At 36.0% G+C, this 26143-nt stretch overlaps 4 protein-coding genes and 1 long non-coding RNA gene across 7 annotated transcripts in view; 2 read left to right on the forward strand and 3 right to left on the reverse strand.

Moving 5' to 3' along the window:
* LOC110226909 overlaps window positions 1-1579 on the reverse strand; it is a 5629-nt gene extending 4050 nt beyond the window's left edge. The window contains exon 1 of the long non-coding RNA XR_002330793.1: window positions 1135-1579. This is a non-coding gene — a long non-coding RNA (uncharacterized LOC110226909). The remainder of the gene's footprint in view (window positions 1-1134) is intronic.
* Window positions 1580-1807: 228 nt separating this feature from the next.
* On the forward strand, window positions 1808-3564 carry LOC110226908 (zinc finger protein GIS2-like). 3 transcript variants are annotated; one of them, XM_021019835.1, is made up of 4 exons: window positions 1808-2057; window positions 2243-2337; window positions 2457-2552; window positions 2828-3564. In XM_021019835.1, exons 2-4 carry the CDS (start codon window positions 2246-2248, stop codon window positions 3375-3377), a joined length of 738 nt encoding a protein of 245 aa, XP_020875494.1. In that variant the 5' UTR covers window positions 1808-2057; window positions 2243-2245; the 3' UTR covers window positions 3378-3564. The 3 variants fall into 3 exon arrangements, with proteins under 3 accessions (XP_020875494.1, XP_020875495.1, XP_020875493.1); XM_021019836.1 differs by having other exon boundaries at window positions 1808-1981; window positions 2240-2337; XM_021019834.1 differs by having other exon boundaries at window positions 1809-2057; window positions 2240-2337.
* Window positions 3565-7014: 3450 nt separating this feature from the next.
* Window positions 7015-8950, reverse strand: LOC9304951 (cytochrome P450 84A1). Its single transcript, XM_002868833.2, has 3 exons — window positions 8614-8950; window positions 7823-8461; window positions 7015-7728 (listed from the first exon to the last, which is right to left on the reverse strand). Exons 1-3 carry the CDS (start codon window positions 8878-8880, stop codon window positions 7105-7107), a joined length of 1530 nt encoding a protein of 509 aa, XP_002868879.1. The 5' UTR covers window positions 8881-8950; the 3' UTR covers window positions 7015-7104.
* A 10076-nt stretch (window positions 8951-19026) lies between these two features.
* Window positions 19027-21637, forward strand: LOC9304952 (SH3 domain-containing protein 2). Its single transcript, XM_002866781.2, has 10 exons — window positions 19027-19221; window positions 19578-19700; window positions 19796-19865; window positions 19948-20099; window positions 20183-20284; window positions 20366-20566; window positions 20664-20726; window positions 20797-20955; window positions 21038-21112; window positions 21239-21637. The coding sequence occupies exons 1-10, from the start codon at window positions 19162-19164 to the stop codon at window positions 21353-21355; spliced, it is 1122 nt and encodes a 373-aa protein (XP_002866827.1). The 5' UTR covers window positions 19027-19161; the 3' UTR covers window positions 21356-21637.
* Window positions 21638-21933: 296 nt separating this feature from the next.
* LOC9302901 (glycine--tRNA ligase, mitochondrial 1) lies at window positions 21934-25203 on the reverse strand. Its single transcript, XM_021019453.1, has 8 exons — window positions 24552-25203; window positions 24091-24473; window positions 23880-23997; window positions 23600-23797; window positions 23304-23528; window positions 23100-23159; window positions 22946-23026; window positions 21934-22855 (listed from the first exon to the last, which is right to left on the reverse strand). Exons 1-8 carry the CDS (start codon window positions 24882-24884, stop codon window positions 22391-22393), a joined length of 1863 nt encoding a protein of 620 aa, XP_020875112.1. The 5' UTR covers window positions 24885-25203; the 3' UTR covers window positions 21934-22390.
* Window positions 25204-26143: the final 940 nt, after the last annotated feature.

Below are 26143 nucleotides of genomic sequence, written 5' to 3' on the forward strand. Positions count from 1 at the left end.
TCACTATTATTTTTTTAAAATGAGTTTAAGTGTTAAATCTATATCACGTGAAAACATGCCGAACTTCGAACACCAAAGCTTACGGACCGATTAAGGACAGGATGCCTAAGCGCGGTTAGTTTTTGACGTTTTTAAAATTTAACACTTAAACTAATTTTTAAAAAGTAATAGTGAAATTAACATGGTTTTAGGTAAAAACATTATTTTCTAAAAGTTTAAGTGTTAAATTTTGTTTTAAATTTTAGTCAAAAATCACTATTATTTTTTTAAAACGAGTTTAAGTGTTAAATTTATATTACGTGAAAACATGCCGAACTTCGAACACCAAAGTTTACGGACCGATGAAGGACAGGATGCTTAGGCGCGGTTAGTTTTTGACGTTTTTAAAATTTAACACTTAAACTAATTTTTAAAAAGTAATAGTGAAATTAACATGGTTTTAGTTGAAAACATTATTTTCTTAAAGTTTAAGTGTTAAATTTTGTTTTAAATTTTAGTCAAAAATCACTAATATTTTTTTTAAACGAGTTTAAGTGTTAAATCTATATTACGTGAAAACATGCCGAACTTCGAACACCAAAGCTTACGGACCGATTAAGGACAGGATGCTTAGGCGCGGTTAGTTTTTGACGTTTTTAAAATTTAACACTTAAACTAATTTTTAAAAAGTAATAGTGAAATTAACATGGTTTTAGTTAAAAACATTATTTTTTTTTAAAGTTTAAGTGTTAAATTTTGTTTTAAATTTTAGTCAAAAATCACTATTATTTTTTTTAAACGAGTTTAAGTGTTAAATCTATATTACGTGAAAACATGCCGAACTTCGAACACCAAAGCTTACGGACCGATTAAGGACAGGATGCCTAGGCGCAGTTAGTTTTCGACGTTTTTAAAATTTAACACTTAAACTAATTTTTAAAAAGTAATAGTGACATTAACATAGTTTTAGTTAAAAACATTATTTTCTTAAAATTTAAGTGTTAAATTTGTTTTAAATTTTAGTATTATCTTAAAATCATTAGTTTAATTATTTTAATTAGCAGTTATTATTTCTAAACTAAATTAATATTTAAACTAATCTTAAAGGAAAATAAAAGGAAACAAAATAAAAAATAAGAATGAGGAAAGTAATACCTTGTTGGATTTGTAGCAAAGAAGGCCCGATACAAAAAAGAAAGCCCATTCCAAAGTCATATTTGAGCCCATCGTTCTTGGGAGCTCTCTCCATCGGTGAAAGCACTTCGGTGGCTAGATCATTATCCGGTGGATTTAGGGCGAACTGAAATCGATCTTTGATTTAGAGAGAAGACGATAGAGGAGATGATCATTCAATCAATGAACCGATGATATATGCTTTCCGGCTCCGATCACCCTAACTCCAGCGACCTTTATTTCAAACATGGATCATCATTAGAATTCACAGAGTCTCTGTATAAAGACATAATTGGCTCGAGAAGAGAAGAAGAATGAAAAGAAGCGTTGTTGAGAAGAGTAGTGGTGCGTAAGAAGGAGAAGAAGAAGAAGAAGAAGAAGCGAGAAAAAGAGAGTTTTGATTTCTCTCACAAGAAAAGAATTAGAAGAAGCGAGAAAAAGACTGCGTGAGAGAGAGAGTCTCATCTATTTATATAAGCAAAGAGGTTCAAAGGAAAAAGGAAATTGCTAATCACAATTAACGTTAACGGTCACACAACAATTCCTTTTTTTTTCTGTAATTTCCTTTTTCTTTCTATGCCTTTGTTTCCTTTTTTTCGATGGTTTTTTTCTTTTAATGTTTATGTGAGTGAATCTGCAGAGTTTAATTAAGGAGACTAGTGAATTTCATAATGGGCTCCATTTAGGTTTTAGTTTGTTATTGGGTTTTCAAAGCCCATTTCTTAACAAACCAATTGCTGACGTCATTAATTTGTTTTAACGAGTCTCCCTCATCTCTCAATTTCGTTTCGTCGTCGGAGATCAGCTGCCAGTCACCGCCGTGAAGGAGGTACACTGCTGTTTCTTCAGTGAAATCGACTTCCGCTATCTTCTTAAAAGAATGTATTGGTTGATTTTGGTTTAAGGTATTGATTTCGTTTTGCCTCTTATTAGTTCCTTCACTCGAGATTCAGTTATTAGGGTTTTATCGTACCTTAAAGAATGCGTTCATCTCGAATTCGCACCGTATGTATTATTGTTCTGTGGCGAATTAGATAATTTTTACTTGCGTTTGCTCTGAAGAGTTTTCCGATTTTGTGGTCTTTAGAAGAAAATGAGTTCAGAGACAAGGAGCAGGAAGATTCTTAGTGATCGTTTTGCTTACCGTGATGATCCTTATCGAAGAGCTTCAGTTCCAAGTTTCAGGTTTCTCTCATTGCTCTTCAAATCTGTATTTCATGTACTAAGGAGTTGTTTAACTGTGGGTGGAGTAGGCTGCTATACTAATTTGCTTCTTTGTTGCTACATTGAATTCTCTCTTGCAGCCAAAGAAGTAATACGTGCAATAACTGCAAGCGACCTGGTCATTTTGCTCGAGATTGTCCTAATGTCTCAATCTGCCACAACTGTGGCCTTCCTGGGTACACCTATTCATTCATACTCTGCTTGCCTTTCTTATTCCATCGTTGCATTTCTTTATTACCTTTTAACTTGGTTTTGTGAAGTTCTTGTTACCTTTTATGATAACACACCCCAATCTCTAAGGTGGATTTGTACATCACATTTTAGCTGATTTCGATTGATTGATTTATATATTTGTTTGTGTGCTTCTTTGGATTTGCTTTTTACTGGCCAACATTATACCAAGTTATACTATTTTGGCTTAGATTAATATTGTCTATAAAAAACTCGGCAGGCATATTGTATCCGAATGCTCAACAAAGTCGCTGTGTTGGAACTGCCGTGAACCAGGTCACATGGCTAATAGCTGCACTAACCAAGGCATTTGTCACAGCTGTGGAATTGCCGGACACCAAGCAAAAGACTGCACTGCTCGCCAGCTCCCACCTGGTGACCTTAGACTCTGCAACAACTGTTACAAGCAAGGTCACTTTGCAGCTGATTGCACAAATGAAAAAGCCTGCAGCAACTGCAGGAAGACGGGTCATTTAGCCCGTGACTGCAGAGACGATCCTGTCTGCAATCTGTGTAACGTTTCTGGTCACTTTGCTATAAAATGCCCAAAAACAGATGGGGTAGTAGGAGACCGAAGACCATGTGGAAACCGAAGCGGCCGAACCCAGTCCGAGGACATTGTGTGTAGGAACTGTCGGCAAGTGGGTCATATGAGCAGAGACTGCACGGCTCGGTTGATGGTATGTCGGAATTGTGGTGGAAGGGGACACATTGCGTATGAATGCCCTTCTGAAAGATTTGGGAACAATCAGTATCCCTTAAGGTACTAAGCCCCACTACAAAGGGGCTTTTACTTAGTCTACAAATCAGTTTTGTGTTTGTTTGTTAGGAAAACCAGAGTTGATTTTGATGTATTTTTTTTTGGTACTTTTGGACCTGAACCATCCGGTTAGGTTGAACCGGCTGACTTTCATTGCGAAAATTTTAATTTTATATTTGGACTTTCAGCTTTTGAAACATGATCGGGATACGACTGAGAATCGTTACATCTTCTGCCATTCTCACCGCTTTCGCTGCTCCAAAAAGAGATATGAGCATTTCCCCATTTCTTTATTGTCGATTTGTGCATCGGTGATTTTGTCTATGAACCCATTACCCATCTAACGATTTCCTAGCGTTTTTTAACCGCTTGTTGAAACTACGGTTACTAAACCATCTCATCCACGGTACAAAAATTCTGCAATACCGAATGATGCAAAGATTTTCATTTTTCAAGAGCTCTTGTAGTATCATGACGAACTCATCTTGAACGCCGCGAGCAAACGAACCAAACGCAGCTCCGTACGTTATGTTTGGTGAACCATCGTATCAATTTCTTCTCGTACTGAGGCCCATGACTCGGTAGTTACCTGCATAATTTGGGATCTTTAAGAATTAATTGGCAAAATAATTCATTTCAAGAAAACTAATCCATTTCTTAAATTATGACAAATGATAGAATATATTTTCATATTTCCAAATTAAAGTACTACCAAATGTTCTAAGACACATTCTTGTGAATCTAGTACGCTATTGGACATGTCTTAAATTATGATAACTTATCTTACATGTCATTTTACATTAATTATTCCAAATTTAATAATAAGCTATTTTTATATCTATTGATAAATAGACATGTGTTGTAAACTACGTTTGATTTAACTTATATGATAAAAGTCAAAAATAATGAATACATTCCACGTAGTGCTTTATAGATTAAAAAAAATAAGGATTTAACTTAAATAATAAAACTCCAAAATAATTTAAACATAAACAGGTTTTTTTTTTTTGGAGACGTGTTTTCTTCTATATATAAAATATATGTTTTCAAGAGATTGTATTTTAATGTTTAGAGATTCGACAATTAAAGCTATATATTCCATGAATTTTTTTTTTCTCTTGTATATAAAAGAAAATACAGAAAACCAAGTTTGGATCCTTCATATTTTACGCTTTCCTAGAGAATCAAACGAAAAGAAGTTTAATTTGTACGATGTCGGATGCTTCAGATGAAGTTGTGGCGAGTCCTTCAAATAGAATTATGATTGTAGGCGTAAACGATGTGGTCACACGAGCACTATTGCTTAAGTTGGCTATTATATCGATCTATTGCGTCGCAAGAGTATGGGATAGTGTGATTGTATATAAAGAAAAAATGAGTTTTAGCTATGTTATACTAAAATACTTTGGATTCTTGTTAATATATATATATTTTTTTATTTTTTTTATTCTTGTTCTTGTTAATATATGTATACGTTTTCAGACTGGTTTGTTGTTTTTCCCCCTCATATCGACCACACACTAGTCTCAGAGGCCGACAAAAGTTGCTCGCCATCACCTTACTAATGGTGAGCGTATCTATGTTTTGTATATGTTATACATGGCAGAGATGGGATGTTTATTTCCTTACGTTAAGTGTTGTCATCGCTGCAATTTCATTGGCTCAACTGATTTACGGCATGGATAAGCTTTGTGTTTCCCGTATTATATTGGTAGCCAGCCTTGGATGTCTTTGGGGCTTCAACGGTCTATATTTTGATATTGAATCACCAATAATGTTTTGTTGTGTCGGTACTGGGAATATTACGTATGACATTTATTATGATGATCTCTGAAGAAGAACAGGTTTAGTTGAGTCCAGGTATAACGTCGAAGAGTAAAATAATTTTAAGCCTCTATATATTGAAAGACTTCATGGATCCTAGGCTCCTAGCTAATAGATTTTCATATGCATGTAAATAATTTTGTAGTCTCTTTCTGCCAAATTCCACTCTATTAACTGACCGAGCCGAAATCGATACGTATTTTTCCGACCATCACAAACAAACTCGTACAAGTTCGTCGTTTCCACTTTATTTAATCTTTCATCGAATGAGCTGGTTGAGCCATTGAGAATTAATTCAAGTCCGGTTCCTAAATGAACTGTATTAGCTGCCTAATATCATAGAGTGGGCTTGCCCATGTAAGATAATGATGGGCTATCTTGCAAATGTTTTTAATTAATGAAAAAATCATATTTTAAAAGTGAAAACTTTAAAAGAGAGAGAGAGAGAGAGAGAGAGAGAGAGATTATGTAGCTAAGTTGATTATTTTTTCTGTTTGGGCGAAAGAGATAGGTACTATAGAAGGAGTAAAGATGTATTATACAGTCAAAAGATGATTATGGTGATGATCATGGTAATTACGACGATTCCAGTACAAAAAGATATCTTTAGATGGCGTGAGAGACAAAAACAAATTAAAACATTGGGTTTTACTTTTCTTTTCTGTGAACGAGAGAGAGATCAGGTTGATCAATGTTTCCATTTTGAGATTAGCAAGAGAGAGAAGTTTTCTTTAGGTACAACTTTTGCAATTTCAATAGTAAAACAAAAACCAGCAAAAGAGAGATAGAGGAGAAAATGTTACACCGTGTACAATGTAGTAAGTTGGTAGGTGAGACTTGAGAGAAAGAGAGAAGCGGTTAGACATTGACATTACGGAGAAAAGACTCTTTGTTTTTTACTTTTTACTTTTTTTTTTTTCTTTCTTTTTTCCTTTTGTTTCCTTTTTTTTTTCCTTTTTACTTTCCTTTTTATTATTTCTAAAGAAGTGATCATGTGTTCTTTTTCTTGGTCCGGAAGAAGTCATGTGTTCGAGACTTCGAGGTCAATATTGCATTCTTTCTGAATGTTGTTTGTTCGTTTTTTTAATTATTATTTTAGTCAAGGAGAAGTCATGTGTTCAAGTTATTGTATGCGGCATTAATAATAATGAAACGAGTGAACAACTGATCAGATAGTATAATATGTTATGCGACATTATAAATAATAAGATCAGTCGGCAATCTAGATAGTTGTACTGCATAATGACTAAAGATGCATTCAATAGATATTGACTTCAAAGTGGAGGAAATTTGTAATTTTTTATTAATAGTCCGATGCATTAAATTCTCTCGTTGAAATCTTGGCTAGCACCTTCATTTTTTTTTTTTTTTTTTTTTTTTTTAAAAAAATCTTGGTTAATTTTAAAGAGCACATAAACAAAATCAAATAGAAAGAAGTTGGAATATATTCTCACGTCTTGTCTGCTGTGTTGGTAGTTACTAAAAATAGATATGCAAAAAGGGTTACATGAATGGACCACGTAGATAATAGATTCATGCATTTGTTATCGTCAGACAAAGTTAAATTGTAGAATTACTAATTACTACTGGATTTTTCATTTTTTTCGTTAGACCACGTACGTAGCCCCAAGGCTAACTAATGAAGGAAGGTTCCGCGCCAAAGTAAAGCCACGTCATCCGAATCCTAAGTCCACGTGTTCCTTCTTTCCACGCGTGATTATCTGGTTGGGCTTGTATTTTGTCTACGAGGCCCAACAGAGAAGATTTATATTTATGTTGTGACCCAAAATTAGCTAGTTGTTTACTATAGTTTCTTGCAGCGGTAGTTCTTGAAGTATGATAATTATTATTAGTTTCTTGCATTGGAAGTAAAATTAAACAGCTGGTATAAAGCTGTGCTACACAACACCATTTCAAAACATCGGACACTTTAGCCGGTAGGTCGGAACGGCGATGAGTCTGGTGGCTCTAGGCGCCGTGAGACCAAACATGTCAGTCATATCCAAATCGCCAGAGCTAACTCCGCCCGGCAAGTCCCAATCAAAAGAATGAAGCATGTGCGCGACGGCGAGTTCCATAGCATAAAGCCCTAATTGCATACCCGGGCACGATCTTCGACCCGACCCAAACGGTAGAAACTCGAAATCACTACCCTTGAAATCCGGAGCCTTGTTATCCATAAACCGACCCGGTTTAAACGCATCTGGTTCAGTCCAAACCGATCTGTCACGCCCAATTGCATACACATTGATCATGACCCGAGAACCACGGGGAATCGAGTAGCCGGAGACGACGGAATCCGCCGCCGCCTCATGGAGCAGAAGCGGAATCGGCGGGTGTAGCCTCAACGTTTCTTTCATTGCGCATCTGAAGTAAGGTAGATTCTCGAGATCAGATTCGTGAAATTGACGATTCAAACTGATGACCTCAGCGAGTTCTTGCTGCAATTTCCTCAGTTCGTGAGGATTCTTCATTAGCTCCGTCATTGCCCATTCAATCGCAGACGCCACCGTTTCAGTCCCACCAAACATCACATCCTACAATAATAATTCAACTTCTTAATCAGTTAAAATGACATTATTATAAAAATTTAACATATGGTTTGTAATATTAATCTAGTTGTATTATTACCATGACCAGGGCTTTGATGTTATCTCTTGTGAGACTGAGTGATGACTGTGAATCATTATTAGATTTACTGCCATTTTCACCGTTATAAAACGCCATTAGTTCATCGACCATGTCATCGTCCAAGCCATCATCGTCTGGTTTTCGCGATTTCTTCTTTTCGATATGTGCATCGAGGATTCTATCTATGAACCCATCCAATGATTTTCTAGCGTTTTCTAACCGCTTGTTGAAACCGTGGTTACCAAACCATTTCATCCACGGTAAAAACTCTGTGATATCAAATGCACCAAAGAGCTTAGAGAACTCTTGTAGTATCTTGACGAATTCGTCTTGACCGTCGCGAGCGAACGAGCCAAACGCAGCTCTGTAGGTTATGTTCCGCGTCAAAGCAAAAACCAACTCTCCCACGTTAACCAGTGAACCGGTTTGGTTGGTCAGTGTTTGAACCATTGAATCAATTTCTTCTCGTACTGAGGCCCATGATTCGGCCCGCTTTCTGCTAAAGAGCTTCATAACGCAAATCTTTCTCATTTGACGCCAAAGTGGACCGTAGTTAGCAAACGCCATATCCGCCCGGTTGTATGTAAGATATGAAATCGCCACGTTAGCTGGCCGATTTGCAAAAACCACATCTTGAACCTAACATAACCGAATACTTTAATTGAATCCATTCATGTTTTCTTTTGTTAGAATCCAAACAAATTGAAATGATTGAGAAGAATCATTAAAAAATAATGGTGTCAAAAATAATAATTCAAGTAATAATTAAAATTCAAATAAATATCACTTACCTGAAGAATTTCTCGTGCCATGTCAGCGGTAGAAACGGCTACAATATGAATTTTACCCATTTGAAGATGTAGAAGACCACCAAATTGTTTAGCTAACTCGGCCAAACCACGATGATTCAACTGATTTTTAAGTTTAAAGTTTCCTATCACTGGAAATCCTTTTGGACCTGGTGGAAAGGAAAGACTCCGATTTAACAAAACTCTAACTAAATACAACATAAAAATAAGAAAAACATATAAAATTGGGGAGCAAAGCAAACAATCCATCTTTTCTCTTTTACTGTTTTTCTAATACAGAGAGTGAAAAGATGGTGAAGAGTTTTTTTTTTTTTTTTTTTTTTTTTTTTTTTTTTGTATCTGGCTGTTATTTGAATATATAGAAAACAAAAGTTCTTTACAATTTGGGTGGCTGTTACTAAATATTCGTAGATTCTGTTTCAGATTTATGCATATGTGTATGGTAAGTAATACTAGTTAAATATGAAAGATTTGTTTCCCTTTTGGGCATTTAAAAATACAATTTACTTTAAAGATAACAAATAAATTTAAAGTTGGAAATTTAGCAATGGACGAATAAAAGAATTTTAATATACGAGCAGTAAATTTTAGCCGTTAGGGATTGATTTACATAAACGACTTACGACAAAAAGAACGTGGTTAACACCACCTACGTAGCTTTCTCAAGATTTATACGAATATTAGTATATATAATAATCTAATAATATTTGTTTTGCGGTACTAGCTAAAAAACTACGCAGCATATATATTGAAGGACTTAAGCTTTTTTACGTTGATTTGTAATTTTGTTTATGTTGTAAACTGTGTTGTTCTATTGATTAATGAATGAGATTTCGATACATATATATACATGATGAGGGGAGACAAATCCCCATTGGGCTAGTAAACCCTAAAGCCCAAAAGCCCACTAAGTACAATATAGGCCGTCATAAGGAGAATCTTCAAGAACATGGGCATGGGCCTTCTAGGACATGGACATGGGCCTTCTAGAATATGCATAAGGTCCACGGTTATGGAGTCCATCCAACATGTGGTTTATAACACTCCCCCTTGGATGACATAACCGTGTAGATGCCAAAGGATCTCAGTAATACGCTTGGGGATGCTGCCTCATTAAAACCTTACCAGGAAAACCCATTGGGACAAAACCATGGTTAAGGAAAAAGAGTACAGCACGTATTACTCCCCCTGTTTTGGTCATCCCTGCAAGTCCTTAAGTCTCTGCATTCCAATTTGATGCGTGAGCTTCCTCAATGTCGATGTTGGTAATGCCTTGGTAAAGAGATCGGCTGAGTTGTCGCTGGATCGAACTTGTACCACTCGAACTTCTCCATCCCTTTGCAAGTCATGCGTGAAGAAGAACTTTGTTAGAATGTGCTTCGTCCGATCTCCCTTGATGTAGCCGTCCTTGAGCTGAGCGATACAGGCTGTGTTGTCTCCTCATATGATGGTCTTTGATGTTGTAGTAGCTGCGCCTTGAAGAAGGCTGCCTACGTACCCTTGGAAGGGATCAAGCCACACGTAGTTCCTATCTATTGACCATGCCATAATCTGATTTTACCTGCATCAGCAAAACAAACTAAACCAAAGCAAACTAGACCTTCTTTGGTTAGATCAGTATAGAATAAAACCCAAATAAACAAACATAGGAAGAATAGAATTTAAAATTTAACCAAACCTTCTTTCAAACCTTTCTAGTGCCTTTGGGTTGATCATGAACTAAATTTAGGCAAAGGAGGTTCACGGCAAAACATATGTCTGGTCTAGTGTGGCTAGCAAAGTACATTAACGCTCCTATGGCACTAAGGTATGGCACTTCAGGATCGAGAACTTCTTCCTCATCCTTCTTTGGACCGAATGGATCACTATCCAATCCGAGGCTTCTCACCACCATTGGGCTGCTCAATGGGTGGGCCTGGTCCATATTGAATCTCTTGAGTACTTTTTCAGTATATGCCTTTTGATGCACAAGGATTCCATTATTCATGTACTCAAGTTGCAATCCCAAACAGAATTTTGTCTTGCCTAGGTCTTTCATCTCGAATTCTTTCTTTAGATATTTGACTGTTTGGGCGATTTCCCCAGAGGTTCCAAGGATGTTCAAATCATCCACATATACTGCTATTATCACAAACCCTTCGTTTGCAAATTTCTTTATGAAGATACATGGACTGATGGGATCATTCTTATAACCTTCTCTGACTAGGTACTCGCTTAATCTATTGTACCACATGCGTCCACTTTGTTTCAGTCCATAAAGCGATTTGTTCAGCCTTATGCAGTATTGGTCTCGAGACCCTTTCTTATCTTTATCTTTGAGCTCAATACCCTCTGGTAATCTCATATATATCATCTAGTGGACTTATATAAATATGCAGGCATTACATCCATTAGCCGCAAATCAAGTCTTTTTCTTTATATAGCTAGACTTAGCAAAATTTAAATGTCTTAGCATCCATCACAGGGGAGTATGTTTCTTCATAATCTATCCCCGGTCTTTGTGAGAATCCTTGTGCAACAAGCCGTGCCTTATATCTCACGATTTCATTATTCTCATTTCTCTTCTTCACAAAGACCCATTTGTGTCCTACTGGTTTTTACATCGAATGGTGTCCTTAAGGTCGGACCAAACTCATTCCTTTTCTTAATGATTCTTAGCTCCACGTTTTATGGTCTTGTACCATTTAATCAATCAAGTCTTTGAGTGCACTCTAGTATAGACGTGGGCTCCTGATCCTCATTTATATTCATAAATTCAAGTGCTACCTTGCATGCAAAATCATCTTATGTCGACATTTCTTATATGTTCCATTATGTTCCAGACATGATATAATCGATTTGAGATTTATTATGGTCAGGACCTTTAATACTTTGCAGCTTGGCGTCCCAAGCTACATTATATGGTACCTGTACCTTAGAGCCGGCCGGCCTTATCTCCATGTCTGGGATGGTTTCCTTAGTAACCTCGGATTCCTATTGCACTTTTCTTTGATTTTCGAGGATTTTTATCTTTGGAACCTATTGGTCTACCACGTTTCTTTCGTGTGTTAGACTCGGTAGCAATTTCATTGATTCGCTTTTGGATATCAATACGTACTGGTGCATTACAAGCTGGTATGTACGTTTTTGTAACTTTCTTTGGGTCAGCAAAGGAATCTGGCAATTGATTAGCTAGCTTTTCAAATGTATAATCTTATGGACCTCTGATTCTCATGCCAGAGTCCGAGGATCTTGCCAATTTAAGGATGTTTGATTTCATTATATTTCTTTTATTGCTTTACCCAGCTTGTTCGTCTCTCCACCTATAGTAGGAGATTCGGATTCATTCAAATGACAATCCGCGTATCTAACCTTAAATAGATCACCCGTAGTTGGCTCTAGATACTTAATAATGGTGGGAGAATCAAATCCAACATATATTCCCATCCTCCTTTGAGGTCCCATCTTTGTTTCTATGTGGTGGAGCAATCGGTACATATATGGCACACCCGAAAGTCTTTAGATGGGATATGTCTGGCTCATGACCCATAAGTAATTGGGATGGTGAATATCTATGTTCACTAGATGGCCTTATGCGTATAAGTTCTGATGCATGTAAAACAGCGTGTCCCCAAGCGGCTACTGGGAGCTTCGACCTCATGAGTAATGGTCGAGCTATCAATTGAATTCGTTTAATGAAGGATTCCGCTAATCCATTCTGTGTATGTACATGTGCTACGGGATGTTCCACACTTACCCCCATGGACATACAATAGTCATTAAACGCTTGGGACGTGAATTCACAGGCATTGTCTAGACGTATAGTCTTAAGCGGAAAATCTGGAAAGTGGGCTCGCAGTCTTATTATCTGGGCCAATAACCTAGCAAACACTTGGTTTCTAGTAGATAGGAGACAAACATGCGACCATCTTGTCGATGCATCAATGAGGACCATACATATATCTCTTTGTATCCTTTCCAGAAATTTTAAGGTCTCTTTATTTACCTTAGCCGGTGATGGCCTTATAATGAGTTTCCCTTGTGAACATGCTTCACACGTGAGATTCTTAGGGATAACTCTTTTCTCTCTTAGGGTGTGCCCCTTTGAATTAGTTATTAGTTTACGCATCATACTATGACCCGGATGGCCAAGCCGGTCATGCCATAAAGTGAATTTCTCGATGAACTCTTTGTTCATTGCCATATTAGCTTCGATCATATCGATTTTAGCATAGTAGAGACCAGTGGATAATGCGGGTATAGTCTCTTAGGACTTTCTTATGTCCTTGGGTGATCTCAATTATATTTAGGAATTCTTTGTTCCCTTCACCCTTTGTTTCAATATGGAAACCATTCAATCTTATATTTTTGAAACTTGACAAGCTCCTCTTCGAGCTGGGTGAATATAGGGCATCGCTTATTTCAAGATGCGTGCCCTTTGATAAAAGTATATGGGCATGACCATGGCCCTCAATAAGACTAGCTATACCCGCTATGGTGCTAATATTGGCATTTTTCATTATGAGATTTAGGAAAATATCTCTTATCTTTTGTGTGGCTCCACTATCCACCACAATTATGTTCTTGTCCTCGGCCATTTCTTATATGGACAAGAATCATGTTCTAAACATAAAATAATATAAAATAAATTCAAGCAAATAACAATCAATGAACACATAAAATGCAAAGAAAAACATAGAGGTTTTGATGTCGAAGTAAGATTTATCAACTTGATTCTTTTATGCAATCAGAAGTTTCATACTCTATTAGATCATCTTGATCATGTTCACCATCTTTATATACCAAATGGGCTTTAGGATTCTTCCCTTTTACACTCTCTTGATAGAGGTCACAACGATGTTTGGAAGTCCTACATATCTTAGCCCAATGGTTTCCCATTCCATATCTATGGTATACTCATTTGGTCGAGTGTTGTGGTTTGGAAATACCACATCGTCCTCGCCCTCGACCACGGCCGGAATTGGGTCTACATCCACGGTTATAGTGGTTCCCATGGCCGGATGAGTTATAGTGGCCACAACCACGTCCTTTCAATACCACATCTATGGCATACTCATTTGGTCGAGTGTTGTGGTTTGGAAATACCACATCGTCCTCGCCCTCGACCACGGCCGGAATTGGGTCTACATCCACGGTTATAGTGGTTCCCACGGCCGGATGAGTTATAGTGGCCACAACCACGTCCTTTCCATCCACCACGGTCACGGCCGTGTGGTCTATCACTTTAGACGTGGTTAGATTCTTTGGATTCTTTCTTATCCTCTGCGGCCTTATTGGCATTAGGTAATGGGGTTAATCTATGAGGTCGTAACTCACTGTTTTTATCTGTAAGTCATTATTTTTATTTTTTTTTTCATCTAGCAATAGACTCATCCACGGACTTATAGTCCTGGATTATGAGACTCTCAATAAGATGGTGGCTAATATTGTCTTGTATCTATCTTTCTCTCTTGGCATTCTTGCCTTATTAGATACATTCACCAAGTCCTTTTGACTTTAGGATAATCTTAGTATCCATTGCCCATTTTAAAATAATTATCTCCTAAGAAATTTAGGGCAGTAAAGTACAAGTTGTAATTCAACATCTACAAGGAAAAGTTTTGAGTCAAAATCATGTAATCGTTAGTGTCATGCGGTATTTGAGACCGAACCATGAATCGATTTACTTAGGGATTTGACTTTCCTCTTTTGCTTAGGATTAGATTTCCTCTTTTTATTAGGATTAACTTTTCCTTTTCCTTTTTAGGATTTACTTTCCTCTTTACTTTAGGATTAATTTTCCTATTTCACTTATGATTTTAGATTTTAAGATTTCCTATTTTAATTAGGATTTGGAAATTTTCTATTTCTTAAAGTTTTCCTATCTTGAATAGGATTTATGAATTTCCTAATTTAATTAGGATTTAGAGTACAATAGGATTTAGGATTTTATTTAGGTTTTCATGCTTTCTATTAGAATTTTAAAGTTTCCTATTTTATTGAGGATTTTAAGATTCCCTATTTAGGATTTAGGGTTGTTAAGATTTCCTATTATCTAGGGTTTCCTATTTTATTTAGGATTTTAAGGTTTCCTAGATTTTAGGGTTTCCTATTTTATTTAGGATTTTAGGTTTTAGGGTTTTGAGATTTCTTTTAGGATTATCTTTTCTAAGTTTTCTAGGGTTCATGCAATTTTAGTTTTAGGGTGTTAAGCATGTAATCAATCAAAGGAGCAAACAATCTAACAACCTAAACAATCTCAATCAAGCCGATTTAAACTTATGGAATTTTTTGGATTAGATTCGTTTTAGGTTTTAGGTTTTTAGACCTTTAAAGTTTCGGTTATTAGCTTATGTATTTTCGTTTTGCGATTTTAGGTTTAGACAATTGAAACTTCTCTAGCAACTTAGGCGAGTTTAGCTTAAGCGATAATCAACTTTTTCTAGCAACCTAAACGAGTCAAACAATCGAGAAAACAAGCAATCGGATCAAACAAGCAATCAAATCATACAAGCAAAGCAATCACTTAATCAATCATCATTCGTTTTAGGGTTTCTCTTTGCTTAACTTTCAAGTTCAATTGTTGGTTCTTTAGCTTTAGGGTTTTGATGTTACCTTTCACCTTATGGGGTTGTATGGACTAGAACCGGGAGCTAAAGACCTCGGTAACTCACGCTGCTGCAACGAACCGCAAACAGTACCACGATGAACAGTACCACGATGAACAGTGCCGCGATGAACAATACCCGCGATGAACAGTGCGGCGATGAACAGTACGACGATGAACAGTACGGCGATGAACAGTACGGCGGTGAACAGTACCGAGATGAACAGTGTCGGCGATGAACAGTGCCGTGATTTTTAGGGTTAGGGTTTTAGGGTTTTCGTTAAGAGCAAGTCGTGCTGATAACGTGTTGTAAACTGTGTTGTTCTATTGATTAATGAATGAGATTTCGATACATATATATACATGATGAGGGGAGACAAATCCTCATTGGGCTAGTAAACCCTAAAGCCCAAAAGCCCACTAAGTACAATATAGGCCGTCATAAGGAGAATCTTCAAGAACATGGGCATGGGCCTTCTAGGACATGGACATGGGCCTTCTAGAATATGCATAAGGTCCACGGTTATGGAGTCCATCCAACATGTGGTTTATAACAGTTTATGGATTTTTATTACAATAATCACTTTTCAGCGAAAATATATATTGAGGGACCTATTGACCTAAGCTTTTTTCTTACGTTAATTGTACATTGATAATCTATTTCTTACATTATGATAAACTATACAAATTCTTAGATATCCAAAGTACTATAAAATATATAAGCTAATACACAATTTTTGTGAGTTTAGTACGCCACTGGACATCTTTTGCATAATGATATATCATATATTATCTTCTTTCTAGATGTCATATTATAGTAATACAATTCCAAATTTAAACCTAAGCTATTTTTATCTGTATTCGCACGTAGATGATCTTTTTAGATATGTAATAGTTTTTGGAAAAGGAATTTGTTAAATTGGCGTACAAACACGTAGTGCTTTATAATCAGAAGGATATGGCTTTAAATAAATAAAAACTAGAAAAGAATTAAACATACAGACACAGTATACTGTTTTTTAGGAGGTATGTGACACGTGATTGATCATTTATTAAAAAAGAAAAAACTTAACAAGTTTTTGAAGATTTTGTATTTTAATGTTTAGCGATTCGATAAACAAATTTTTTATACCATTATCCAAATAATGAAACCTTTTATTTCTCTTGTTTATAAATGAGAAGATGCTTGGCCTTAGGTAAACCAAGCTTTCTTTATCATCTTCGTATTCTAGGCTTTTCAAGAGAAACAACAAACATAAAAATTTAATATGTTGTCGGGTGAGAAAACGATGATGGATTTCTCAGATGAAAATGTGGCAAACAAAACTATAATTTTTGGAGTAAATGACAGTTCCACACGATCAATAATGCTTAAGTTCGCAATTATATCAATATATGGAGTCGTAAGAGTATGGGATAGTGTGATTGCATACAAAGATGATATGAGTTTCAGCTATTTTCTATTCAGATACTTTGGATTCTTGTCAATGTATATTTACGTTTTAAAATTGATTTGTTGTTTTGGTCCCTCAGATCCACCACACACTACATTCAAAGGACGATCATTCTTGCTTGCCAATTTGCCATCATGACATTAGTGATGAGCGTATCTATGTTTTATAACTGTTACACATGGCAGAGGTGGGATGTTTATTTTCTTACGTTAAGTGCTATTATCGCTACAATCTCATTATCTCAATTGATTTACGGCATGGATGGGCTTGAGGCTGGTTATATTGTATGGATAACCATCTTTGGATCTGCTTGGGGAATTTTCGGTCTATATTTTGATATTACATCAGGATCAATTATCTGTACTTTCTTCATCACCGCAATGTTTCAAATGGCGTTCACATCAGTAGTTTATACGGACGCGGTTTTAAACTCGAGGAATAACTAGTGGCTTCTTTTGTCAAAGAAAAAACTACTGGCTTCAACTAGTTTATTTTAATTTTGTTAGAATTTAGAATCCAGATAAATGCTTTAGATGAATCATTAAAATATTATGTTGTAAAAAAAAAAAAAAGTAATAATTTAAATTCAAATAAATCACTTACCTGAAGAATTTCTCGAGCTATTTCAGCTGTAGAAACGGCTACAATAGGAATTTTACCCATTTGAAGGTGTAAAAGACCACTAATTTGTTTGGCTAACTCAACACAAATCACGATGATTCAACTTATTTTTAAGTTTTAAGTTTCTTATCATTGGATATCTTATTGGACCAGGTTGAAAGGAAAGACTTTGATTTAACAAAATTTTAACTAAAATACCAAAGAAAAATTAGAAAAACATGTAAAATTGGGGAGCAAAGCAAACAATCCATCTTTTCTCTTTTACTGTTTTTCTAATAGAGAGAGTGAAAAGATGGTGGAGAGTTTTTTTTGTATGGGACACAAGAATTTGGCTGTTGTGTGAATATATAGAAAACAAAAGTTTTATACATTTTGAGTGGCTATTACTAAATAATAAATATTTGTACATGTTGTATTAGATTTATTGTGATGAATAATAATTAAAAATGAAAGATTTGTTTCCCTTTTGGACATTTGAAGAATAAATCTTAAATTTTAAAGAAAACAATGGTAGTCACTATTCTCTGTCTTTTTGCAGCAGTCGATAATATATCCCAACAAAGATAAATTTTATTTTAGATTGGAAATCTAGCAATGGACGAGTTCCTTTTATTATAAAGCAATAAATTTTAGCCGTTAGGCATTTGATTTACATAAACGATTTACTATGAAAAGAACGTTTTCAGATTAGCTTATTGTTTTATTCCTTGGGATCCACCACAAATTAGTCTCAAAGGCCGACCAATCTTGCTCGCCATCATATCATTAATTGTGAGTGTATCTATGTTTTATAACTGTTACACTTGGCAGAGATGGGATGTTTTTCTCCTTACGTTAAGTGTCATCATCGCTACAGTCTCATTGGCTCAATTGATTTACGACGTGGATGGGATTGGGGCTGGTTGTATTTTATGGATAGCCATCTTAGGATCTGCTTGGAGAATCAACGGTCTATATTTTGATATTACATCACGATTAACCATTTGTACTTTCTTCATCATCACAATGTTTCAAATAGCATTTACGTCAGAAATGTATAATGACAAAACGAAACTCTCTGAGAAAGAACTATTGACTTCAATTAAACATGATTTTCAGATGTTATACTTTTAGATTTTATTGTTTATCAATCTTATCTTATATACAAATTATAAAGAAAACTCTACATCTCATTATTTGAAATTTTTTTGATATATATCTGGTTTTAGTTGCTTGATGTGTTTGGTCGAAGCGACTATCGTTCTCAAAAAGCAAAATTACCGACGAAAACTCTGTGGCATTGGTGGTATTGATCGTCGTTAAATACTATACCATGGTCACTGTCTCTGAGTTTCTTAGACTACGGTTTACTGATTCCTACTTGCAATCGTGGACAGTTTGGATTTTCTGACTCTTTTCCAATAGGTGCGATATCAATGGATGTGCTATAGTCGTCATCGTCTTATTTCTTGTGAAGAGGTTCGGATTTTAGTATGTCCCAATCATGACAAATAGTGTCTTAGGAATTAAGTACTCTAATATGCTCTGATTGTTGCCAGTTAGCACTATGCAAATAGGTTATATTAGTAGAGTTTTGGAGTTTGAATACAAAAGTTAAATATCTAGGAATATATGAAGGTAAAAAATCATACATTAATGAGGATATTTGTCTGATGGAGACCAATAGCGGTAAAATGTTGACGATTCTTAAAGTATAGGGGTTAGGTTTGTTATAAGATTAAAAAGTGAGACTTGAAAAAGTAAAAGTAAATTCAAAGTTAATGTTCTATCTGATACCATACCAAACGGTAGGTTTTGATTTCAAACCCACTCTCTCTCACAAGGAAGGAGGAAGAAGACGAAGATCGAGAGATAGTGTTTTCTTTACGAATGGAAACAATCAGAAAGCAAGCTTCTAAGCTCAGAGAACAAGTGGCCAGACAGCAACAGGTATTGAAAACTCATAAAACCCTAAATTATATCTCAAGATTATCAATTTTACTTATGATTAATTGATGGGTTTTGGTTGAGTTTGATCTGAGTAGATGGTGTTGGCGTCTGGGTCTTTAATCGATAGTGTGAAAGTTGGAAAAGTTACAATCTTTGATCTCTCAAATTGATTTTTTTTTTTTTTTTTTTTTTACAATTTTAGTTGATTTAGGCTCAATTGTGATTACTTGTATCTTTGGTGCTATTGGTTTGATATTTAATCGTTGATCTCTGAAATTGATAATCTTTTTACAATAAGCTTTCAAAGGCTCTTGTATGTTGATGTTTTCTATGTTCTGTTGCAAATTTTGATGGAGGCTGTTCTGAGACAATTTGGGGGAGGAGGTTATGGAGGTTCAGACACTGTAATAACCGATGAGGAAGAGTTTCATCGCCATCAGAAACTCGAGAAGCTCTACCTCTCAACACGTTCTGCTAAGGTTTTTGATATTTCCAGCTTGTTACAACAACTTTAATTATCTTGGTCTTGGTACAGTTTCTTCATTGAAACCCTGAAATTTACTTTTCTTCTCAGCATTTTCAACGGGATATTGTTCGTGGTGTTGAAGGATTTATCGTTACTGGATCCAAACAAGTCGAAATAGGTGATTTTTTTCTTATGCATTTGTGTTTCTACTGTTTTTAAGAATCATATAATTGTCTTCTGATTCATTTTGTTGCGGTTAGGGACTAAGTTGTGTGAGGATAGTAGGAGATATGGTTCGGAAAATACATGTACAAGTGGTAATACACTAACAAGAGCTTCACTAAGTTTCGCAAATGCCCGGGCTCAAATGGAGAAAGAGCGCGGAAATCTCTTGAAGACTCTTGGAACTCAGGTTTCAAACCGTTTTATTTGGAAAAATCTATGCACTTTTTTTTTGTAGCAATATAGCTAAGTTTTACATGATGAAGTTATTAGGTCGCTGAGCCATTAAGGGCAATGGTAATGGGTGCCCCATTGGAGGATGCTCGACATTTAACACAGCGGTATGATCGGATGCGACAAGAAGCTGAAGCTCAGGTACTCAGCAGCGCCGCTTCTTCTAACTTCTGACACTAAATTGTGTTTTTTTTACTAACATTTTTTCTTGAACCTACGCAGACTATAGAAGTATCAAAACGGCAAGCTAAGGTTAGAGAGAATCCCGGTAATCCCGAACTAGTAATGAAGCTGGAATCTGCTGAAGCAAAACTACAAGACCTTAAATCAAACATGACAATATTGGGGAAGGAAGCAGCTTCTGCCATGGCTGGAGTCGAAGATCAACAGCAAAACCAAACTCTTCAGCGGCTAATAACTTTGGTACTTACATAGACAACTGTTTTGGTAAGACTTGGAAGTTGTTTTGGCTTCAAAATCATTTATTTACTCTCTTGCTTTTGCATGTTTCTATGAAAAGGTTGAAGCAGAGCGTAATTATCATCAAAGGATCCTTGAGGTTATTGAACGGCTAGAAGGAGAGGTATATATATCTCCATTGGCCACATCTTTCTACATTGTTAATCTCCGAGTGACATAATTTCATTGTATAGATGAGATTTGAGCAACAAAGAATCGAAGCCCCTCAAAATCCACAAGTAGAGAACATCACATTTTGGCCTCCTCCTTCTTATGAAGAAGCCAATGATGGAGTCAATGCTTCTCAAATGCATAATGGAACATCAGACGCCATGGGATACTTCTTAGGAGAGGTTAATGTACTTAAAAATGTCATCTTGTTATGTTCACAAGAGCTTAATTAATCTCTTAAGTTGCCTATCTTTTTCCACACAGGTCATGTTTCCGTATCAAGCTGAATCTGATTTTGAGCTCACCTTATCAGTTGGAGAGTATGTTGTTATCAGAGAGGTTAGCATTCAAATCAAAGCATATAAGACCATTCTTTTCTGGCTCGGGACATCAAATAACCGAAAGAATCTTAAAACTCATCTTTGATCTTTGAGGACTCATTCACATGTCTTTATGCTGATCCAGGTAGTGAGTAGCGGGTGGGCAGAAGGAGAATGTAAAGGCAAAGCGGGGTGGTTTCCTTATGATTACATCGAAAGAAGGGATCGTGTCCTCGCAACTAAGGTCATCGAGGTGTTCTAATGGCTTTTTTGGTGGGTTTCGGTGATTCTTGGGACACTAGTTTTATCTGTTTGAAGAAACTTGGTGGTTTTTGTTGCCATTGTTGTCCAGTATTTAGCTAGATTTATGTTTCTTCCTCTCTTTTTACATTTACACAAAATCTGATCATAAGCAAAAGAAATCTCAGCTCCGATGATATCTAACAATATTTTCCATAATTCAAATGCTTTCGGAAAGGATTTCTCAATGTAGGTTAAAATATATCTTGGACTTCATTATTCAATAAACTAATTTAGTTATTTTCCTTAACATCTTTTAACTCTAAGAAAATAAAACCACTAAACTAACATTATGAACTAACGGTCTGTGAGAGGACAAAAGCATTTTTTCACATATGTACATTTACAAATCAATAAACCAATAACACACCCCTTTAACTTTTTTTTTTTTTTTTTAATCTCAAAGCCCTTAATTTCTTTGAGTCGGCACATGGTCTCGCCAATATTTGAGCCGGGCCTGTTTCTATGGTAAGCAGTCGATATCTTGAATTTTGCAGAGGAATGTAAGATTTAAAATAAAACGCAAACAGCAAGTGCCCCTGGTCGTAATTCCTCACTGGTATAGTGATAACATCTCAATCCGTATAATAACAGTTTTTAAAGCACACTTAACATAGTTTTAGTTTATCTAACGTATGTAGTTAACAATCTTAACTAGGTTAATTACAACTGGTTTCATTAGTAGCAAGAACATGCATGAAATAATACTGCTTAGTATTTGTAAACACAGCCCCGACCCTAACCATTCAACCTTGCACAGACGTCTTGCCACGTCTTCTTCCCCTCAGCCATGGAGGTCACGACGGAAGCTACCTCTTTCAAGCTGACTCGGACTTGGTCTCTGCTATCTCTTTCCCTTATCGTGACTGATGTCGGTGAATCCACTGTTATTGCAAATGGCACACCAAGCTCATCGGCTCTTGCATATCTCTTTCCTATGGATGCACCTATTCACACACACTCACACACACACACACACAAGCGTGAATCTTCTCAATTATAGTTGCTCCTTTTTGAAAATATAAGCACTTATAGTTTCAATCTGTTTTAACGTAACAGTGATTTCAATCTTGTGTTTGATGCCATCAGATTTGAGTTGTTTGGAAATGACTTTCGCTGCTTCCTCTAATTGTTGGTTCTGCACAAGCGGCAAAACCGTGCACTTGAAGGGTGCTACAAGAGGAGAGAAACGGAACACATTCAGTTGCTCATCTCCCGCCTTGCTTGGCCTTGTGCTGAAACAATGCTCGTAGAGACAATACATAATCCGACCAATACCAAACGATGGTTCAATCACTGACGGAGTGAAAAACCGCTTGCGCACTTCCGTCCTCTTCTTTGAGATTGACACCATGTTCTTCTTGATGGTCACGTTTTTCCCGAGGGTACACACTTCAAACTCTGCTTCACCTTTGGATTCCAGGGTTGCCTTCAGCTCCATAGCTTCTTGCTCATTCATCGCCTAACAAAACATTACACAAAGCATGTTCTTTATTCATCAACTGAAAAATATATATTCAGTAAGACAATAGAGACTTCACAGTCGGTTTACCTCTAAAGCTTCAACCACATTCTTTTGATCTGCCTTGAATGCAACACCCAGTTCTTTCTTCACAGGAGTAATAACAAGTTTCTGAAATAAAAAAGAACCGTATTAAGGACAAGTTACGTTGTAAAGACAGAGATGAAAATGTGGAAGAGAATACCTCTATTTCTTTAGGCTCTGCCAATTTCGCTTCAGCCACAAGAGAAACGCCACTTTTTTCCTGCCATACAACAGAGAGTCCACAATCTACTTAGTAAAAATTATAAATAGGAAAACATACATATGGGTTTTGAATACATTAATTATCTAGCTGTCAAACAAAATGACGAGAAAATAGAGTTAATGTAAGAGGTAAGTTTCTTACGGAGTGGGCACATAAGTCGTAAGCAGACCGATCTGCAATTCCAACACATTCAATCCACCCATATGAACACTCAATTTCAGCATCCCAACAATCTGCTGCATAGTGGGCCATTTCTTTTGCTTTGTGCTGGCGGAAACGCAGCCGTTCCTTGTCTATGCCAAGATGGACAAGGAAAAGATACACTCTCCCAATGAAGTATCCTAGAGTTTCACTGTTGACAGTCCCCTATAAGAATACATGCATTTTTCAGTTGTAGAAAAAAAAAGACGTCGGCGAATATGATTACAAATACTGACCTTGGCAACAGCTTCGCCGAGGCAAAGTTTTTTAGCAGATTGGCCAGACTTTTCTTGTTCTTCTCTTGGAAACATAAGGAATTCCAATAATTCTACATCAGGGAATTTGGGATGTGACTTATTCTCAGGATCGACAAAGTGTTCAATTTCTGCCAGCAAGAATTCGCGAGCTCTAATAGGCCCTTGACGAGGAGATATCTGCGATCGAAACACAGAGATAATAAGAAAAAAGATACCTTAAAAGACAGATTGAGATAAATATATCAAGTAGAATATCCACCTCATTCCTAAAGACTCGACCAACTTGAGCCACGGCAAGAGGAAGTTTTCTCCCATTGTCATTATAATAGTTCATAAAGTTCACAAAAATGCCTTGAGCAGTTTCAGGACGGAGGTAACTGAAACACACAAAAAAGAAAGAAAAAACAAATTAACTTTGATAAAACAAACAAGCATAGAAACGATTTATTACATGAAAAATATATACTCACCCGAGAGATGAACCAGTTGGGCCAAAGAATGTTTGAAACATCAAGTTGAACGGGCGAGGAGGATGAGAAAGTGGATTCTTAGTGTGGGGAGCAGTGATACCATACTCCTTTATTTTGGCACCAAGCTCTTCAGCAGAAAGATCTTCCACAACAGCGAGAACATTGTCCAATTCAGCAGCTTTCTCAGCAGAGATGGTAACATCTTTCTTTCGACTTTCACAATAACCCTTGACCAAGTGGTCCGCACGGTGAAATGCTCCATTTACCTCATCCTTGACCATAAGATCAGTGAACTTTTTTACGTGCCCAGATGCATTGAAAACAATCTCTGGTGTTAAAGCTGAACAACCAACTTCAAGCATGTCCTCCTCATTAACGAAAAACTGTTAAAAAAAATTAAATTAAATTCCATCAGTCTTTGTCTATACCGAATTGTGCAGAGATAAGTGATTGTTCTTCACCTTACGCCAGAGGCTAAGTACATTAAGTTCAACAAGGCGGCCACTAGGACCGTAATCTAAAAGTCCGGTGATGCCACCGTAGATATCGAAAGATGGATTGTAGAACAAACGCCGCTCGAGAATATTGCCCACGGCTTGTCGGAATGCCTCAGGCTCCTTCTCGACGACAGATTTCTCAGCCTTCAATATGTCGAAGAGACCCCCAATTGCAACGTCGATCTCCGGTTTCTCTGCGCTTGAGGCATTGAGAGGTCGGATGGGCATCTCCTGGTCTTCGACGGTCGAAGATTTCTTCGAAAACGCATGGAGAAGAGACTGTTCTGTAGCGTTCATCGGAATCGTACTGAAAAGTGAATTTGTTCTCCGCTCACACGAGTATTAGGGTTGGTTGGCAAACTGCGTTTTGATCTTCCTGTTTATACTTCTTACTTTTGTTCAAGATTAGGTTTAGCAAGTTCTTTTCTTAGCTTAAATCTTTTTCTGGTTAAGATCTTCATTATATATACTACCTAAGCTTGACTTTTTTGAACAATGTCGGTCAAACCACTACACCCAATAACATGATGGGCCACATTGTCTTAATGGCCCAATGGCCTTTGACACACATAAACCAAGACTTGATTCCAACTAAGGGTGTCAAAGTGGGCTCAATTTTGTGGATCAGTTTAATAATTTTGTTTGTTTGATGTATATACAAATTAATTATTTTTGTTTGGAATTTGATCAATTAGACGTTATTATGTGAAATTTAAAAAGTCATCATACGGTATTTTTCTTTGTTATATATATTATTGTTTGTTTGTCGTATTTGCATTGTTATTATATGAAATATTTATGTAATAATCGTCACAGATTTTAAGGATTGATCCGGGGTCGATTTTTTTGCAACTAAAAATTTTAAATTTTAAGTGACAGTTGTTTTTCAGTGTTTAAAATTGTATAGTTATATTCTGATTGTTAATTTTAGAATTTCACCTTTAGTATAACATCTCGTATTAATATCGATCCAAACCCGTCCCACCATATAACCCCGTCCCGTGAAATTAAACATCATTTTGTTATTTTTATTTTTAATAATATTTTTATTTAAAATACATATATAATAGTAACATTTTTATTCTAATATCATTAATATTATAAAAAAATTTGAAATTATAATGTTTAAATACTTATAAAGTTTAAATATTATAATTCTTATAAAGTTAAAATATTTACAATATATATGAACATTTTTGGTGAGACATATAATATATCTTTGGATATCTTTAAATCTTCACAAACAAATAATATGTTACATATATGTTTAATCAAATAAGAATAAAATCTTGTAGTTATGCAAAATTTCCAATTCGTTTAGTGGGTTTAAATCTTGAATTTATATTATTCATTTTATTTAGGAAAACAAAGTTAGTTGCAACAAAATCTTTAGCATTTTAATAGGAAACCATTTAATTAACAAATATTAATATGTTATAAAAAATATACGATTGATTTTTTTCCAAATCAACCACATGTCGGATAATCTTAACTTTCATCATACCTTTATAAGGAATTAGAAATCCAAACAAAAATTATTTGTTATTCAATCATTG

Source organism: Arabidopsis lyrata (genome assembly GCF_000004255.2).
Source record: "Arabidopsis lyrata subsp. lyrata unplaced genomic scaffold ARALYscaffold_7, whole genome shotgun sequence".
NCBI lineage: Eukaryota > Viridiplantae > Streptophyta > Magnoliopsida > Brassicales > Brassicaceae > Arabidopsis > Arabidopsis lyrata.

Bases quoted from the DNA above. Each gene is read 5' to 3' on its own strand.
- LOC110226908 (XM_021019835.1), top strand. From the start codon at position 2,246: ATGAGTTCAGAGACAAGGAGCAGGAAGATTCTTAGTGATCGTTTTGCT. The intron at 2,338-2,456 runs GTTTCTCTCATT...TCTCTCTTGCAG, and splicing joins GCTTCAGTTCCAAGTTTCAG to CCAAAGAAGTAATACGTGCA. The intron at 2,553-2,827 runs GTACACCTATTC...AAAACTCGGCAG, and splicing joins CACAACTGTGGCCTTCCTGG to GCATATTGTATCCGAATGCT.
- LOC9304951 (XM_002868833.2), bottom strand. From the start codon at position 8,880: ATGGATTGTTTGCTTTGCTCCCCAATTTTATATGTTTTTCTTATTTTT. The intron at 8,462-8,613 runs GTAAGTGATATT...CGGTTATGTTAG, and splicing joins TGGCACGAGAAATTCTTCAG to GTTCAAGATGTGGTTTTTGC. The intron at 7,729-7,822 runs GTAATAATACAA...TTATTATTGTAG, and splicing joins ACATCAAAGCCCTGGTCATG to GATGTGATGTTTGGTGGGAC.
- LOC9304952 (XM_002866781.2), top strand. From the start codon at position 19,162: ATGGAAACAATCAGAAAGCAAGCTTCTAAGCTCAGAGAACAAGTGGCC. The intron at 19,701-19,795 runs GTTTTTGATATT...TTTTCTTCTCAG, and splicing joins TCTCAACACGTTCTGCTAAG to CATTTTCAACGGGATATTGT. The intron at 20,285-20,365 runs GTACTCAGCAGC...GAACCTACGCAG, and splicing joins GACAAGAAGCTGAAGCTCAG to ACTATAGAAGTATCAAAACG.
- LOC9302901 (XM_021019453.1), bottom strand. From the start codon at position 24,884: ATGAACGCTACAGAACAGTCTCTTCTCCATGCGTTTTCGAAGAAATCT. The intron at 23,998-24,090 runs GTGAGTATATAT...TGTGTGTTTCAG, and splicing joins CCAACTGGTTCATCTCTCGG to TTACCTCCGTCCTGAAACTG. The intron at 23,529-23,599 runs GTCAGTATTTGT...GTATTCTTATAG, and splicing joins TCGGCGAAGCTGTTGCCAAG to GGGACTGTCAACAGTGAAAC.